At 42.8% G+C, this 16,831-nt stretch overlaps 1 protein-coding gene across 3 annotated transcripts in view; it reads right to left on the bottom strand.

Annotated features, from left to right (window-relative positions):
- Positions 1 to 4,057: 4,057 nt before the first annotated feature.
- The window catches only part of LOC116335262 (TRPM8 channel-associated factor homolog), a 30,245-nt gene continuing 17,471 nt past the window's right edge, over positions 4,058 to 16,831 (bottom strand). For all 3 annotated transcript variants that reach the window (XM_039597952.1, XM_039597951.1, XM_031758909.2), the window contains exons 8-12: positions 16,539 to 16,752; positions 15,411 to 15,647; positions 6,556 to 6,773; positions 6,315 to 6,428; positions 4,058 to 4,824 (exon numbers count right to left, since the gene is read on the bottom strand). In XM_039597952.1, coding sequence (XP_039453886.1) covers positions 4,582 to 4,824; positions 6,315 to 6,428; positions 6,556 to 6,773; positions 15,411 to 15,647; positions 16,539 to 16,752 — 1,026 coding nt within the window. In that variant the 3' untranslated portion in view covers positions 4,058 to 4,581. The remainder of the gene's footprint in view (positions 4,825 to 6,314; positions 6,429 to 6,555; positions 6,774 to 15,410; positions 15,648 to 16,538; positions 16,753 to 16,831) is intronic.

Here is a 16,831-nt window from a genome sequence, read left to right as displayed (position 1 = left end):
TTGACAGTGTTGTATTTTTAAAAGTAACCTAGTCAGTTTTCAAGATTTACAATGACTAACACAGAGCAGTGCTGATTTTCTAACACTGGAATATTTCTAACATTTTGAGTTATTTTCCAGTGTTCAGAAAATCAGCACTGCTCAGTTTTATTCATTGTAAATCTTGAAAACTGACTAGGTTACTTTTAAAAATACAACACTGTCAAAAGTGTTCATTTAACACTCAACAGTGTGGACACATATAGACACTCTGTAGTGTTAATTTAACACTGGAGATTTTGCTGTGGTGGATTTTCTCATGCTTGAAGATTTTGTAAGTAGTTATCGCATCACTTGGACTGTAAAGAAACTCACTGAATCTTACCCACTGAGTTCTGAGTTTGAGTGTGGCTTGCACACCGGTTATATTCACAGTTGACATATGTGGCATGAATGAGGCACGGCGAGTTCACGTCGGATTTCAGAGCCATGCTATTTGACGTGGCGGCAGCTCAGGAGATGCCAACCCCCCTTTTCTGTAGAGGGCATCTGAATTATGAGTCCAGTCCAGTTTATTGTTCAGATGAACTTCAAGATGCCTGTAGCTATCCACAGCCTCAATGTCCATGCCTTGAATGTTTAGTGGTTGCAGTGGAGGATGTTTGTGCCTGCAGAAGTCTACCACCAGCTCTTTGGTTTTGCTAGTGTTGATCTGGAGGTAGTTCTGGTGGTATCCACAAAACCATGGGTAAGTTCTCTGTACTCCCTGTCGTCCCCATCAGTGATGAGGCAGACTATTGCAGAGTTATCAGAGAACTTTTGCAGGAAGCACTGGGCGGAGTTGTGGGAGAAGTCTGCAGTGTAGATGGTGAAGAGGAACGGAGCCAGAACTGTTCCCTGTGGGGCCCCCGTACTGCAGATGACCCTGTCCGACACACAGCCCTGAGTCCTCACATACTGAATTGAATTGAATTGAAAGCCTTTATTGTCATAAATAGTATAACGAAATTGGAAACAGCTCTATAAAAGTGCACACGTGCTTATAACACATTATAAAACTATATAATAATATAACTACACACTATACATTAATATAACTATACACTGTACAATAATAAAACTATACACTACTATAAATATAAATACACAGTACAGTGCTGACACAGAGACAGACAGGCAGAGAATTGATGATATTTCGGTGCAGATTACTTTTGTACAAGTTTGAGTTGAGTATGGTGATGGCTTTAGGGAAGAATCTATCCCTGAGTCTGTTTGTTCTGGCCCTTATGGATCTGTAGCGCCTGCCAGAGGGCATTAGGTTGAAAAGATGGTAGCCGGGGTGGGTAGTGTCCTTTAAAATGTTTCTGGCCCTACTAAGACAACGGGAGTCAGTGAAGTAGTCCAATATCAATGTAGGAAGGTGATGGTCCACACCTGCGTCCTCCAGCTTCTGACTGTGGGAAGAATGATGTTGAAGGCACTGGAGAAATCAAAGAACATGATTCTCACAGTGCTCCCAGCGGTCTCCAGGTGAGAGAGGGAATGATGTAGGAGATGAATGAGGTCATCATCCACTCCAATGCCAGGCTGATACGCAAACTGAAGTGGGTCCAGTGATGAGCTCACCAGGGGCCAAAGCTGAGCCAGGACCAGCTGCTCCAGGGTCTTCATTAGGTGGGATGTCAGAGCCACCGGCCTGTAGCTGTTGAGGTCCTTGGGACGTGAGGTCTTTGGCACTGGTACAACACAGGAGGTTTTCCAGAGCTGTGGGACTCTCCCCAGCCTCAGGCTCAGGTTGAAGATGTGCTCCATCACCCCACACAGTTGGTCTGCGCAGGACAGCCCAGTACTGTAATCATTGTACACACTCAGCCCTATCAAGGCCTGTGGTAAAGACAGAGCAACAACAGCAGTCTTAAACCTGTAATTAAACTGTAAATGCTTTCATGCAATGAATAACCTGGAAATTGATGATTAAACCGACTCTCAGATGACAGAGGTTTTATATTAGCTACACTTTAAGATGACACGATAAAATGTTATACATAAACCTACAGCTTAGACTCACAAAGTAAAGTTTAGATTGACTACCATTATGAGAAAGGCCAGGGATAGCTTAACATTTTTTATTTAAAGACATTATTATTATTATTTATTTATTATTATTATTTAAATGCTTCTTCAGCTTTAGCATATACAAAGATACAAATACTTCATAGCAAAAGACATAACCAGAATAAACTAAAGCATAAGATAATATTAATAAACACAAAATGCTGAGTTATCAGACTCAGGACCATGACACTTTGGACAGATGAAATGAAAAATTATCATCTACCAAAATGATGGAAGAGGCAGTGTGATTGCTTGGTCATGATTGGCTGCCAGTGGGACTGGGACACTAGTGGTTATTGATGATGTGACACAGGACTGAAGCAGCCCAATGAAGTCTGAGGTGTTCAGAGACATGTCTGCTCAAATCCAGCTACTTCGGGGGTGGGGTGCCCTTGGCCTCTCGGCCTGGGGCTCGGTCACTCAGGCACAGCTGGCTGCCAGCGGAGCTCACGGGCACGTCACTGCAACCCCCCCTGGCTTCTGCTCCGCGGCTGCTGAGTGACCCCTCATCTGGGGCTCTCCTCAGCTCTTTCTGGGATAGTGGCACGGCTGCCCCTGTTGGTCTTCCTTGGTCTCTTGTGTTCTGAGGGTCTCTGGATGTCTGGAGTCTTGATCTCCTCCATACCTGCTTCATGCCCTGGAGGAAGGAGCTGTGGCTCCCCACACCCTCTAGCAGATCATTACATGAAGGAACCTTTTAAATACAAGCGCGTCCATGCTCACAGGTGTGCACACGGGTGCTCACACACACAAACTACACCCTTTTTGGCTCCTACCTCAAAGCACACTGTGCGCTGTCGATCTTACGTGCTGCACAATAATGTTTAATATTTAGTATTTACTGTTATATTCCCATAGATCATTGTGATGTTGTTTATTATGTTGCTTTTTTTTTTCTTCTGCTTGTTTTCTCTTTTTTCTTTCTCAATAGGTGATCCAGGTGATTGATATATGTATTTTTTGTCTGCTTATTCTGTTGGTTTTTGTTTTTTGCCCTTTTTCCCGTCCCTCTTCTTCCCCGCTGTTTTCTTTCCCTCTTTCTTTCTCCCTTTCTTTTCCCCAGTCAAGTCTGTCCCGTATTTAGCAAGTGAAAATAAAATAAAATAAACAATAAAAGGTGAATCAAATAGACCATTATGGCAAGGCCGGGATGGTCTATTTGGTAAAGTAAATCCGTTGGGCATCTTTCTTCACCTTTAGACAATAATTCTGATGGCAAAAGAGCCAAACGGGACAGGCAAAACCCAACCCCCCCCCCCCAAAAAATCCAGCTAAATGCAGTCAACTTGAGTTGATACCGTTTTACTATACAGATGGACAATAACCAAAAACATACAGTCAAAGCAACTCCGGAGTTTTAAGCAAAGGCCTGACAGAGCATCAAAAAGGAGGAAACCCAGCATCTGGTGATGTCCATGAGTTCAAGACTTCAGGCTGTCATTGCCAGCAAAGCATTTTCAACCAAGTATTACAAATGAACATTTTATTTTCAGTTCTTTAATTTGTCCAATTACTTTTGAGCCCCTGAAATGAAGGGGTTGTGTTTTTTATGCAATCTTTTTGTTCAACCCACTTAATTAACATATTGAAAATCTGCACTTCAACTGCATCTGAGTTCTTTCATTTTAAATTTATTGCTGCTATAGAGGTTGAACATGGGGTACCAGTGAGTAGTTTTGCAAAGAAATTGATCCTGCTAAGACAAGAGTGTGGCGATTTAGATAGTTGATCAGTGAGCATATGTTGTGACTGTATCATATGCACAATGTAGTGATGTCAAAAGAAGGCAAGAGTACGTTGATGTGGGCATGGAAGGAAATAAATGTATTCCAAGTAGTAAGTGCTGGGAGCAAGGCTGTGAATGATGGCTTCTTCATCATAATTATGTCTGAAAAGGAAAACAAACAGCCTGTGTTGCAGGAAGGTGTATATAGTAAAAAAAACCACCCCAAAAACAACAGACTTAATTATACAACTATTGTTTATTGTGTGCATCAGTTCTCAATTAAGAGGCAAAAAAAATTAGTCCAGTTTTGTCCCATAGCGATTGACAAGTTCAAAGTTCAGTGAAAGTATTACATGGATATTACAGAGTGATAATTATGGGTTACAGAATTTTACTTACTGACTTATTGAAATGCTACTTGCTGCATTAAAAACATGATTACTGATGATACAATGACAATATTTAGCTCATCTATACTGCAAACCAACTTATAGTTCTTCACTCCCCTCTCTTACAGTCCCAGATATAAAGAAGCACAGAGGAAGCACAAATTTACTCAAGGACATCTAGTTAAATTGGAGGGATACTAATTAGGAGTAAATGATCAGTGCAAATACTGTGAAAAAAAGCAGCAAATATTCACTTTTCAACCAGAATACAATGCAGTATTGCAATAAATGTTATACAAAAGATTCATATGAAACATTTAATGAACTAAAGTTTCACTGGTTACTTTTCTTTATTCTGCAGTCATGTTTAGTTCATTTGTACTGGGCCATGGGGTGATCATTCCAATAAGGCAGCTTGGACAGTTTCTTCTCAGTGGCTGTTTCGATGGGCCAGCCCCAGGCCTTGAAGAAGTCAGTCAGGTTCATCCCCACAGTCTGGGAGAAAGTCTCAGCATACAGGTTCATCTTTGTGCCGTTGTCATCAGGAAAGTTGCTCATGTGGTGGTATGCAGCAAACACCTTCTTAAAGGCATCCCAGCCAAACTTTTCCTGGAGCTACAGCGAAGGTAGATATGACAACAACTCAAACTGTTTGCTGTCTTTTATGTTGGGAGCAATAATCTCTTGACCAAAGCATCATAACCTGTTACGATTTAATGTTAGCTTAAGTCCACAAGTCTACATGGAATTCTAACTCTTTTAATAGAAGGCAAAGTGCATGTCAGAGATTTGATTTGAAAGGTATCATCTTCCCACATAGCAAAATTGGTATGGCCCGGATCTGGCCTAGACAATGTGCTTACACATGGCCCACATATCGCAAAGAATGACGGCCCTTTTGTGGCCCAGATCTGGTTTGCCAGATGTGGCCCACACATGGACCAGCACAAGGCCAGTTGCAGACACACTGGTGGTCCTGTGCTGGCCCATGTGTGGGCCACATCTGGCAAAGCAGATCAGGGCCACAAAAGGGCCGTCACTCTTTGCGGTATGTGGGTCATGTGTAAGTTTTGTGCAGCCACGGGCCAGTTGTAGACACACTGCTGGCCCAGAACAGTTTCAGCTCTAGCCTCAGATGTGAGCCTAATGTGTACCTTAATCAAGCCATGTAATAAAGACATGTGCCAGAACATGCAAAACAGTGCAAAAGTAACATGACAAAAATTTGTTCAGAAAGTGAATGGAGTTACTCTTATATAGTGCTTTTCAAGTCTCCCAGATTACTCAAAGTGCTCTATATAACATGCCACATTCGCCCCATTACACAGACTTTCTTTAAACTGAGTGCTTCCGAAGTGCATTCCTACACATTCACACGCTTGACATGCAGAATGGAGGAGCCAGGAATCGAACCACTAACCTTCAGATCAGTAGGTGCCCTGTTCTACTTCCTGAGCTACAGCTACCCACTGGCAAAGATGAGTATACTGTCACTAGGTTTTGTGTACACTCACAAACCTGTCAAACCTGCATTTGAAACATTGGCTACCATAGCAGTATAGTATTGCAACATGGCATTTGGGTCTTCTAACTGAAATAGGAAAATAGGAACATAAATAGTGCATCATTGCCAGACCTGGCCCACATCTGGTTGACATACACCCTGCCATGACACCAGTCAGTAAGACGTGCCAGCTTTATGCCAGATCCAGACCAGACCTGTTTTCTATGAGCCTGGAACACACAAAAGCCAAACCACAATAGAGCCAGATATGGGATGCCATCGCATAGACCGTGCCATCTATCCAAGGCCTGGCCCATATCTGGTTGACATTAGTCTTATCATGCCAGAAGTCAGCCAGCAGTGCCGGCTTGATACCAGATCCGGGCCAGACCTCATTGCTACGTGGGTTGTAGTTTCTGACACTATGCTTGTTTAGCATGTGGCTAAAATACAACTTGAACCAAACTCTACCCCTAAGTGATTTGTTGGTCACTTGGTCGATTTTAAGTGTGACTGGATCAAATGGAGTTAGAGACTTTCAGTCTTATTCATATTGTGTATCTTCATTTTGGAGAGCAACATTTCTCTATAATTCTCTCACCTGCAGATATGTTTCCAGGGCAATCCACACACTCCAGTCACTGAGTTTCCTTCCTCCCTTGATGTACTCCTCTACTCGCCTCTTTCGCTTTGCTAAAGGTAGCTCATCATGAGCCTGCATCAAACAACATGGAATGAGATAGTTGCTAAATCATGTGATCATAGCAAACTCAGTCACGAGTTTTTTGATAATGATTGATGTAGAATAAATAAGAGTTTAAAATACACTTGATTTACTCTACCTGTGCTCTGTTGAGACCCAGCACCTCTTCATGCACATACACTGACCACAGGTTGCATGTACACTCTGTGGTGTGGGGGGGGAACTCCCAGCAGCTTCTCTGTTGGTTGTGTCCCAGTTCATGGATGGGACCCCAAAGTTCTTTACCTTTTTTAACACCAACAACTTCAGCAGCCGAGGCATGGTGTGCCATGATGGGATAACCTGCATGCATCCACCCTTAAAAGAAGAAAAGTATATGTAATCTTGTTTCAAAATTATAATGCAAATACTTTATGAGAGAAAAGCTGTAAAGTGTGAAGTAGAGAAATGAACCAGAATCATTTAAAGAAAAACCTTATATTATCAAATGTTGTTATAAATTCCTACAATATAGTATTTAAAAAACAGAAGGGCAACACCACTGGCCACGGGTTCAAAAATTCATATATATATATATATATATATATATATATATATATATATATATATATATATATATATATATATATATATATATATATATATATATATATATATATATATATATATATATATATATATATATATATATATATATATATATATATCATATACATCGGCTAAGATGAACAGGCACATGGGTCAATACATGAGCGGGGCACAGAAAGGGATTGGCAAGAATACCAGAGGCGCAAAACACCAGCTACTGGTAGACAGAATAGTCAGCCGAGACTGCAAGACCAGACTGACCAACCTGTGCACAGCCTGGATTGATTACAAGAAGGCCTATGACTCAATGTCCCACAGCTGGATACTGGAATGCCTAGAACTGTACAAGATCAACAGGACCCTAAGAGCCTTCATCAGGAATTCAATGGGGACGTGGCGTACAACACTAGAGGCCAACTCCAAGCCCATAGCACAAGTCACCATCAAGTGCGGGATCTACCAAGGAGATGCTCTGTCCCCACTGCTGTTGTGCATAGGCCTGAACCCCCTCAGTGAGATCATTGACAAGACTGGCTACGGATACCGACTACGGAACGGAGCGGTTGTCAGCCACCTCCTGTACATGGATGACATCAAGCTGTATGCCAAGAGTGAACGAGACATCAATTCACTGATACACACTACCAGGATATACAGCAATGACATTGGAATGTCGTTCGGACTGGAGAAGTGTAGTCGGATGGTAACAAAGAGAGGGAAGGTAGTCAGAACTGAGGGGATTGAACTACCAGAAGGCAACATTGCAGATATAGAGGACAGTTACAAGTACCTGGGGATCCCGCAAGCGAATTGTAACCATGAAGAGGTCTGTCTTGTGAGTGTGGACGCTTCCTCTCTTTGCTCTTCAAATGCTTTGCTTCTTTTATTGATTTTTATGCTGATTTTTTCCCTTTTTTCTGTATGAGCTTACCTGCGAGAGCTTCTGGACACTTATAGATCATTAAGACTAAAGTGTTCTTTACAGAAACAGCAACATTTCTAGTTACCTTATCCTCAGCGCTCTGTGTGTCTGTGGCCTAGACACAGCTGAAGCCTGATTACAGCGTCTGGACACCGAACAGCCTCAATAGCCTGGAAAGGTGCTAACCGCTAGGCTAACTAGCAACAAGATGCCTTCCCTCTCCACAGATGACTACCACAGCCTCCTGCAGAAGATTGCAGTACTGGAGACAAAAATTCATCGCTTAGAAGTAAACGTGGAGATAAATGGACTGTGTGGAAATGAAACAACCTTGCCTTTGATTCAAAGCAATGGCGATGAGCAAGCTAATACACAGCTAAGGAGCACAGATAACATGACCAAGAAAGTAGACTCTGTGCATTATTATAAATCCTCAAGCGATAATCCCCTTGGACTGTCTTGGCGCAAAACCAAGACATAAATCATGTCTCCTGGAAGGGGAGGACGTATCACAGGCAGAGCACAGCGAGCTGAAATCTCTGAAACCGACTGGCCTTCACTTCCTACGAGGCAGAGAAGCTCTTCTACCCCTGTATACGGGAGGAAACAGGACTGGACAACTGTGAATAGGAAGGTTAACAACAAACCTCCAAAACAACTGAATGTGAAACTGCAGAACAGATTTGCTCCACTATCAAAGGACCCTGGATCTATATCGGACAACCATCCACCTAAAAGTAGCGAAGTAAGGTCTGAAAATCTGTTGAAAAGTAAAAGGCCACAGGGAAAGCTAAAGGCTAGGCCTGAAACTCTGATTGTGGGTGACTCTGCCGTAAAGGATGTACAAAGGATGTGCGATAAGAACACTAAAGTCCTCTGCTTTCCTAAGGATATGGTCAACAACCTGAAGGAGAGAATTCTTCAGATTGCAGATGAATATCCAACTGTGACAAACATTGTTCTGCATACAGGGTCAAACGATGTGTCCAAACAACAGTCGGAGGTTCTGAAACGGGACTTTACTGGATTATTAAATACTGTAAACTCTCTGAATGCAGCTGTATTCATCAGTGGACCTGTACCGCCCGTCAGAGGAGGAGACGAGAGATTCAGCAGGTTGTTTGCACTGAATAAATGGCTTATATCAGCATGTACTGACCACTCAGTGCATTTTATCAACAATTTTAATATTTTTTGGGAACGCAGGCATCTGTTTAAAGCAAATGGATTTAATTTTAACAAGTCAGGGGTGAACTGTTTACCTCCAACTTGTTTTATTCCATATGTCATCCATCTGTGCTTGGTGCCAAGGCTGAGATAAACGAGGAGTTATCTCATAAAGAGGAACAAACAGTACTCCAAGAACTGACAAAGCCCAGCAGAAACCTTGAAGAGGAGCTCCATCTGCCCCCACCCGGGAAGAGCCTCAGAAACGAGAGATGTCTGAGGCAAGAAGAGGGGTCCCTACTTGCCTCCAACTCTCTCAACAACACCAACGACCAGGACCAGGGACCACAACCTTCCCCAGTCCCCCAAACCCCTGACAGGCATTCACCCTCCTCCCCCTCCCTTTCTCCCTCCTCCCCACACCTGAAATTCACTGAGGAGATGATGGAGCGGGTCAATGCTGGGCTCAGATCTACCCCCCGGCCCAATCCCTTTTTGTCCCCCATAAACCCCCCACCAGAGCAGCCAAAGGTTCGCCATTGAGCCCCGCCCTCAACAGAGCAATCGAAGTTACATTGCCCAGCCTCGCCCCCCTTAGTTCCTCCTTACCACCTTCATGCTTTGTCTCCGCAGTCTGATGTGTGATGTGTGGAGAGTCTAGGCTGTGAGGATTATGGCAGTGGTGACTTTTCCCAGGAGAAGCTGGGACCCTGTTTACTAGAAGGTTTTAAAATTTCTGTACTTTTAGGTGACAAAAGGAGACATGTGGCCTGGTCAAAACACAGAGAGCTGCACTCTAAAAGATCTTTAAATATAGTAAACATACCTTGTGTGCCACAGACTGTTCCCAAACACGAGGGGGCAAATAATACCTCTAAAACACTTAAGTTGGCTTTATTAAACATTAGATCTTTAGCTGGGAAAACATTTTTAATTAATGATTTAATCACCGAGCACAGCCTTGATTTTATGTTTTTAACTGAAACTTGGTTGGACCAAAGTAACAGTGGAGCTGTTCTCATCGAGTCGACCCCTCCTAACTACAGTTTTATCAGTGAGGCCAGGGTGAGCAGGAGAGGAGGAGGGGTGGCTGTCTTATTTAATGAATCATTTCAATGTAAGCAGCTATCTCCTGGTAGTTTTCAGTCTTTTGAATATGTGGCTTTACAGCTGAAGGCCCCATCCAAAGTTGTGTTTCTTAATGTTTACAGGCCTCCCAAATACTGCACAGACTTTTTTAATGATCTCAGTGAACTACTGTCTGTGATCTGTGTTGATTTCGACTGTGTAATTATTGTTGGGGATTTTAACATCCATGTGGACAACCCTCAGGACAAAGGGACTAAAGACCTGAGTAACACCCTGGGCAACTTTGGGCTGACTCAGCATGTAACAGAGGCCACACATAATAGAGGACACACTCTTGACCTACTGATCTCCAAGGGCCTGAGCATTTCAAAGGTTACTGTGTCTGATGTGGGCCTGTCTGATCATTACTGTGTTTTCTTTGAAAGTAAAATCTCAGCCCACACAAATATATCAACAGCAGTGATCACAAAACGGTGTATAACTGAACACAGTAGTGAGATCTTTAACCAGGTCTTCCCATTAACACCTGACCTGTTCAGAGGTTCAGTCAATGAGCTCGTCACCAGCTTCAATGCTAAAATGTCAAATGTAATGGACACTATTGCTCCCATTAAGGTGAAGGTTATCTCTGGAAGGAAGAAGTCTCCATGGAGAAACTCCACACTGGTGAAAAATGAAAAAAGAGAGTGTAGGAAAGCTGAGCGCAGATGGAGAAAAACAAACCTCCAGGTTCATTATGACATCTATAAAGAGAAACTTCACAATTATAATTTACAACTGAGGAGTGCAAGGAGGTCCTACTTCTCTGACATCATCACCAAAAACAGTCATAATGCTCGGGTCTTATTTCCTACAGTTGACAGGCTAACAAACCCTCCTGTGTCAGTGGCAGCTGAACTTCATTCGACCACGGCCTGCAATGACTTTGCCAAATTCTTCACAGAAAAAATCCAAAAGATTAGACAAGCAATTGGTACATCAACAGCAGATCCAGGATATGTACTGTGTCCACCGAAAAACTGTTTAAAGACCATCAAACAGTTTCACCCTATTAACAGCAAAGACCTGGAGGACATCTTAGGTCAACTGAACTCCTCCTCTTGCTGTTTAGATGTCCTGCCAACAAGTTTTTTCAAAAAGGTCTCAAAGACTTTGGAGTCAGACCTGTTACAGATCGTAAACTTTTCTTTAATATCAGGTGTGTTTCCAGAATCACTAAAAACTGCTGTAATAAAACCTATACTGAAAAAGGACAATCTTGACAAGACACAAATGAATAACTACAGGCCGATCTCAAATCTCCCATTTTTAAGTAAGATCATTGAAAAAGCAGTTTCTCAACAGCTCAATTACTTCTTAACACAGAATAACTGCTATGATGCCTTCCAGTCAGGTTTTAGACAGAACCACAGCACTGAAACCGCTCTGACCAAAGTGTTTAATGACATATGTCTGAACACAGACAGTGGAACAATGTCAGTCTTAGTTTTACTGGATCTCAGTGCAGCATTTGATACAGTTGACCACAACATATTACTCAAACGACTGGAGAACTGGGCAGGTCTTTCAGGAACTGTACTAAACTGGTTCAAAGCATACTTAGAAAACAGGAAATACTTTGTATCAATAGGTAACTTCACATCTGAGCAGACAAGTATCACATGTGGAGTTCCCCAAGGTTCCATCTTGGGACCCCTTCTGTTCAACATTTACATGCTCCCACTGGCACAGATTATAAAGAACAACAAAATAAACTATCATAGCTATGCAGATGACACACAAATATATCACAATGTCACCAGGAGACCGAGGCCCTGTACAGGCTCTTGGTAAATGCATTGAGGAAATTAATGACTGGCTGTGCCACAATTTTCTCCAGCTAAACAAAAACAAAACTGAAGTAATAGTCTTTGGAGCCAAAGAAAATGATTACAGGTCACCAGAGAACTTCAATCTATACACCTAAAACCACAAACCAGGCAAGAAATTTGGGTGTAGTGATGGATGCAGATCTAAACTTAGAAAAACACATTTAAGACAATAACAAAATCAGCTTACTATCACCTCAAGAATATTTCAAGGATAAAAGATCTGATGTCTCAACAGGACCTGGAAAAACTAGTCCATGCATTCATCTTTAGTAGGCTTGATTACTGTAACAGCATCTTTACAGGTCTACCTAAAAATCAGTCACTACAGCTCATTCAGAACTCTGCTGCTAGAGTCCTCACTAAGACCAAAAAGTGGACCACATCAGTCCAGCTCTGAGGTCTTTACACTGGCTGCCTGTCCGTCAGAGGATAGACTTTAAAGTTCTGATGCTAGTCTATAAAGCTCTGAATGGTTTAGGACCAAAATACATCAGTGACCTCCTGACCCAGTATGAACCTTCCAGATCTCTCAGGTCATCTGGATCCGGTCTTTTATCAGTTCCCAGAGTCAGAACCAGACACGGAGAAGCTGCATTCAGCTTTTATGCTCCTTATATCTGGAACAAACTCCCAGAAAGCCTCAGATCAGCTGAAACACTCAGTTTATTTAAATCCAGGTTGAAGACTCACCTGTTCTCAGCTGCTTTTGAATAAAGCACCAAATCCACACTTTTAAGCTTAAATTCCAAAACTTACATTTTAACTACTGATTTTATCTACTGTTCTGATTTTATCTACTGTTCTGATTTTATCTACTGTTTTGATTTTTGATTTTATATACTGTTTTGATTTTTGATTTTATATACTGTTTTGTTTGTTTGTTTGTTTGTTTGTTTGTTTGTTTGCTTGTCTTAATCAATTTTAAATCATGCTTTTTATCTATTTTGTTTTTAATGTCTCTGTAAAGCACTTTGAATCACCTTGTTGTTGAATTGTGCTATATAAATAAACTTGCCTTGCCTTGCCTTGCCTTGCTAGGAAAGCTGCAACCACCAAGTACCTGCAGAGGGTCAGGCAAGTCCTGAGGAGTCAGCTGAATGGTAAGAACAAGATCCGGGCCATCAACACCTACGCCCTGCCCGTGATCAGGTACCCTGCTGGGGTAAAAGGCTGGCCAAGGGAGGAGATAGAAGCCACTAACATAAAGACAAGAAAGCTCCTTACCATGCATGGAGGGTTTCACCCCAAGTCCAGCACCCTGAGGCTGTACACTAAGCGGAAGGAAGGGGGCCGGGGACTGGTGAGTGTCAGCACCACAGTCCAGGATGAGACAAGAAACATCCACGAATACATCACGAAGATGGCCCCAACTGACAGCGTGCTCAGTGAATACCTCAGGCAGCAGAAACCTAAGAAAGAGGAGGGAGACGAGGAACCATCATGGAAGGACAGGCCCCTGCACGGTATGTACCACCGGCAGATAGAGGAGGTGGCTGATATCCAGAAATCCTACCAGTGGCTGGACAAAGCTGGACTGAAAGACAGCACAGAGGCACTAATCATGGCAGCACAGGAACAAGTTCTGAGCACAAGATCCATAGAGGCTGGGGTCTATCACACCAGGCAAGACCCCAGGTGCAGGCTGTGTAAAGATGCCCCTGAGACAATCCAGCACATAACAGCAGAGTGCAAGATGCTAGCAGGCAGGGCATACATGGAACGCCATAACCAAGTGGCCGGCATAGTGTACAGGAACATCTGTGCCGAATATGGCCTGGAAGTTCCGAGGTCAAAATGGGAGACGCCCCCAAGGGTGGTGGAGAATGACCGAGCTAAGATCCTGTGGGACTTCCAGATACAGACAGACAAAATGCTGGTGGCTAACCAACCGGACATAGTGGTGGTAGACAAACAGAAGAAGACGGCCGTAGTGATCGATGTAGCGGTTCCGAATGACAGCAATATCAGGAAGAAGGAACACGAGAAGCTGGAGAAATGCCAAGGGCTCAGAGAAGAGCTCGAGAGGATGTGGAGGGTGAAGGTAACCGTGGTCCCCGTGGTAATCGGAGCACTAGGTGCGGTGACTCCCAAGCTAGGCGAGTGGCTCCAGCAGATCCCAGGAACAACATCGGACATCTCTGTCCAGAAGAGCCCAGTCCTGGGAACAGCTAAGATACTGCGCAGGACCCTCAAGCTCCCAGGCCTCTGGTAGAGGACCCGAGCTTGAAGGATAAACCGCCCGCAGGGGCATGCTGGGTGTTTTTTTTTACATACATATATATATGTATGTGTGTTATATGCGTTTGTTTTTCCAGTTTATCTATTTTAAAAACTAAGTTCCGTCCTATTCGTCCTGTCTGTGGTCTTCATGCTTCAAGCTGTTCCAGAGACCTGGGAGCTTTTTACATTACGATTACCACAGGGACCAAAGGAGCCAGTTTATGTGGTTCGGGGATCTGATAAGGATGGGCAAGGTGTTCCAGGCATGTCCCACCAGGAGGAGTCCCCAGAGCAGACCCAGGACATGCTGGAGAGATTATATCTCTCGGCTGGCCTGGAAACGCTTGGTGTTTCCCCAGACACGCTGGAGGAGGTGGCTAGGGAGAAGGAGGTCTGGGCTTCTCTGCTTCGGCTGCTGCCCCCGCAACCCGGCTCCAGATTAGTGGAAGAAGATGGATGGATGGAAGGTATCAACGCATATTGTATTATAGTTACAAAAAGACATACGTGGTTTTAGAATATGATGCGTCGGCAATAAAATTCAGCCTGGACAAACTTTCATAGTCGACTTCATCGATTATGGTGACACATCGTTGCAGCCTTACAATGAATCAAATCTTCTTGGGGCTGGAACCCCCATTGTTGTAGCATATTTGTTGTTCCTCATCAATCGTGTGTGTGTGTGTGTGTGTGTGTGTGTGTGTAAGACAAATTTAAAAGGTACCTTTTAAACAGTTAGCATTGATATGCTGTTTAATTGAAAGTGTCTGTCACCCACAATGAGTTGGGACAGGTTTAATGTCCTTGGAAGTCTCCACAGGACAGCAAGTAAAGCCTGTATATATATATTTTTTAAAAACTAAATTCCCTATTTGCCCTGTCGGCGGTGTTAATGCTTCAAGCTGTTCCAGAGGCCGTGGAGCTTACTACACTACATTACATTACGATTAGCACAGGGACCTCTGTTGCCTTCACCCACCATATCTTCTCCAGCTCCTCTCTCAGCCCTTGGTATTTTCTTGAGCTTCTTGTGTTCCTTCTTCCTGATGTTGCATTCATTTGGTATAGCTTGGTCTATCATGACAGCCTTCTTGCTCTGCTTATTGGTGATGGCTAACTGGTGTAAAGTGCACTTACCAGCAGAAATCTGCACATCTGTCACAAAGCGCTCCTTGCGAGGAAATTTATGTGGTTTGGCAGCCAGATCTGCAATGGCCCTCGTGATTTTATCCCAGAGAGCGGCCACCTTGTCTGGGCGCTCCAGACCCCGAACAGCATCTGATGGTACGGTGAGGACGATGTTTTCAAACTCCAACTCTGCCCAGGGCCCAGGAGCCGTGCGTAGCAATGACCACTCAGCTGCAGTTGTTACACCTAAAAAGAATAAAGAGAGGAGTGGATCTATTAAAATGCTTTGAATCATTGCATATTAAAAACATATATAAAAACATATATAAAGGCAAAGTACAACCTGGTGTCACAGTTCCAAGAAGAATTCAGCTTGATCTTAAATAAAACTGTGGAAAAATCTGCCTTTAGAGATTAGACAGGCCTCTTCTCTGCCTGTTTTTAAATCACTTCTGAAAACGCATCTCTCCGCCCTGGCCTTTGACACCCTGTGGGATGTTTTTTTTTTTGTTGTTGATTTTAGTGAGACGTGCTCATATATTTTTTTAAATATAGGACTGTTTAAATTTTTATGTATTATGTGTTTTATTTTATTTTATTTTATTTTATTTTTTTGCGGTTTTGTTTTATCTATTGTTCTTAACTTAATTACTGTACAGTCCTTTGGCCCTGTGCTGGCTGTTTTAAAGTGGTTTATAAATAAAGTTAGATTGGATTACAAAGTAAAGAATCTGGTAATTCCATAATTTCTTAAGGGTTTGTAGCACAGGTGAAAAAAAAACACTCCAGATGCACCTGATATGAGTAAATTATTTAAATAAACAAATGTTGCTTTATCCCATGCCACATATGCATTTCATTACAGCGGAGCATCCTTAAACAGCCTTTGGTGTAAAACGCTGATAGTGCACACAAGGCCTCTGAATAATTAAGCAAATTTTGTGCAGTCTTTTAGGAGAGGGTTTTACTTTACTGAAAATATATTGAGCTCAAGTTAATTCACATGTGTTGTCCAATGAAAACACTGTATGTTCAATCAGAATGAAGGTGATCCAAGTGAGACTAAGACTCACCAGATATCTTCCATTACCTCCACTGACACAAAGTACACAGCACTGTTATAAACCACAGACTCACCAGACTTGTAATATGGAGCAGTTACAGCTTTCTGCACTGTGATCTCCAACCCTTTCACTTGTGTGTTGGGTGGAGCCACCAGATAGATGAGTCCGCCCCACAGGTTGGACACATGCATCATGTCTGAAGTAACAGGAAACTGCTCATGAACACGTGGTGCTCTCTTCAGCTCATCCTTGTCATGTAGGTCATCAGTTTGACAGCCTATCTGAATCTGTAGATAAAATGGAAAATATATTGAATATCAGTGTTTTGACAAAACAGATACATTTCAGTTCATTTTTTTTAAATAT

Source organism: Oreochromis aureus, linkage group 14 (genome assembly GCF_013358895.1).
Source record: "Oreochromis aureus strain Israel breed Guangdong linkage group 14, ZZ_aureus, whole genome shotgun sequence".
NCBI lineage: Eukaryota > Metazoa > Chordata > Actinopteri > Cichliformes > Cichlidae > Oreochromis > Oreochromis aureus.
The sequence above is the reverse complement of the archived record's forward strand: the minus strand, read 5'-3'. Positions and strand labels throughout refer to the sequence as shown.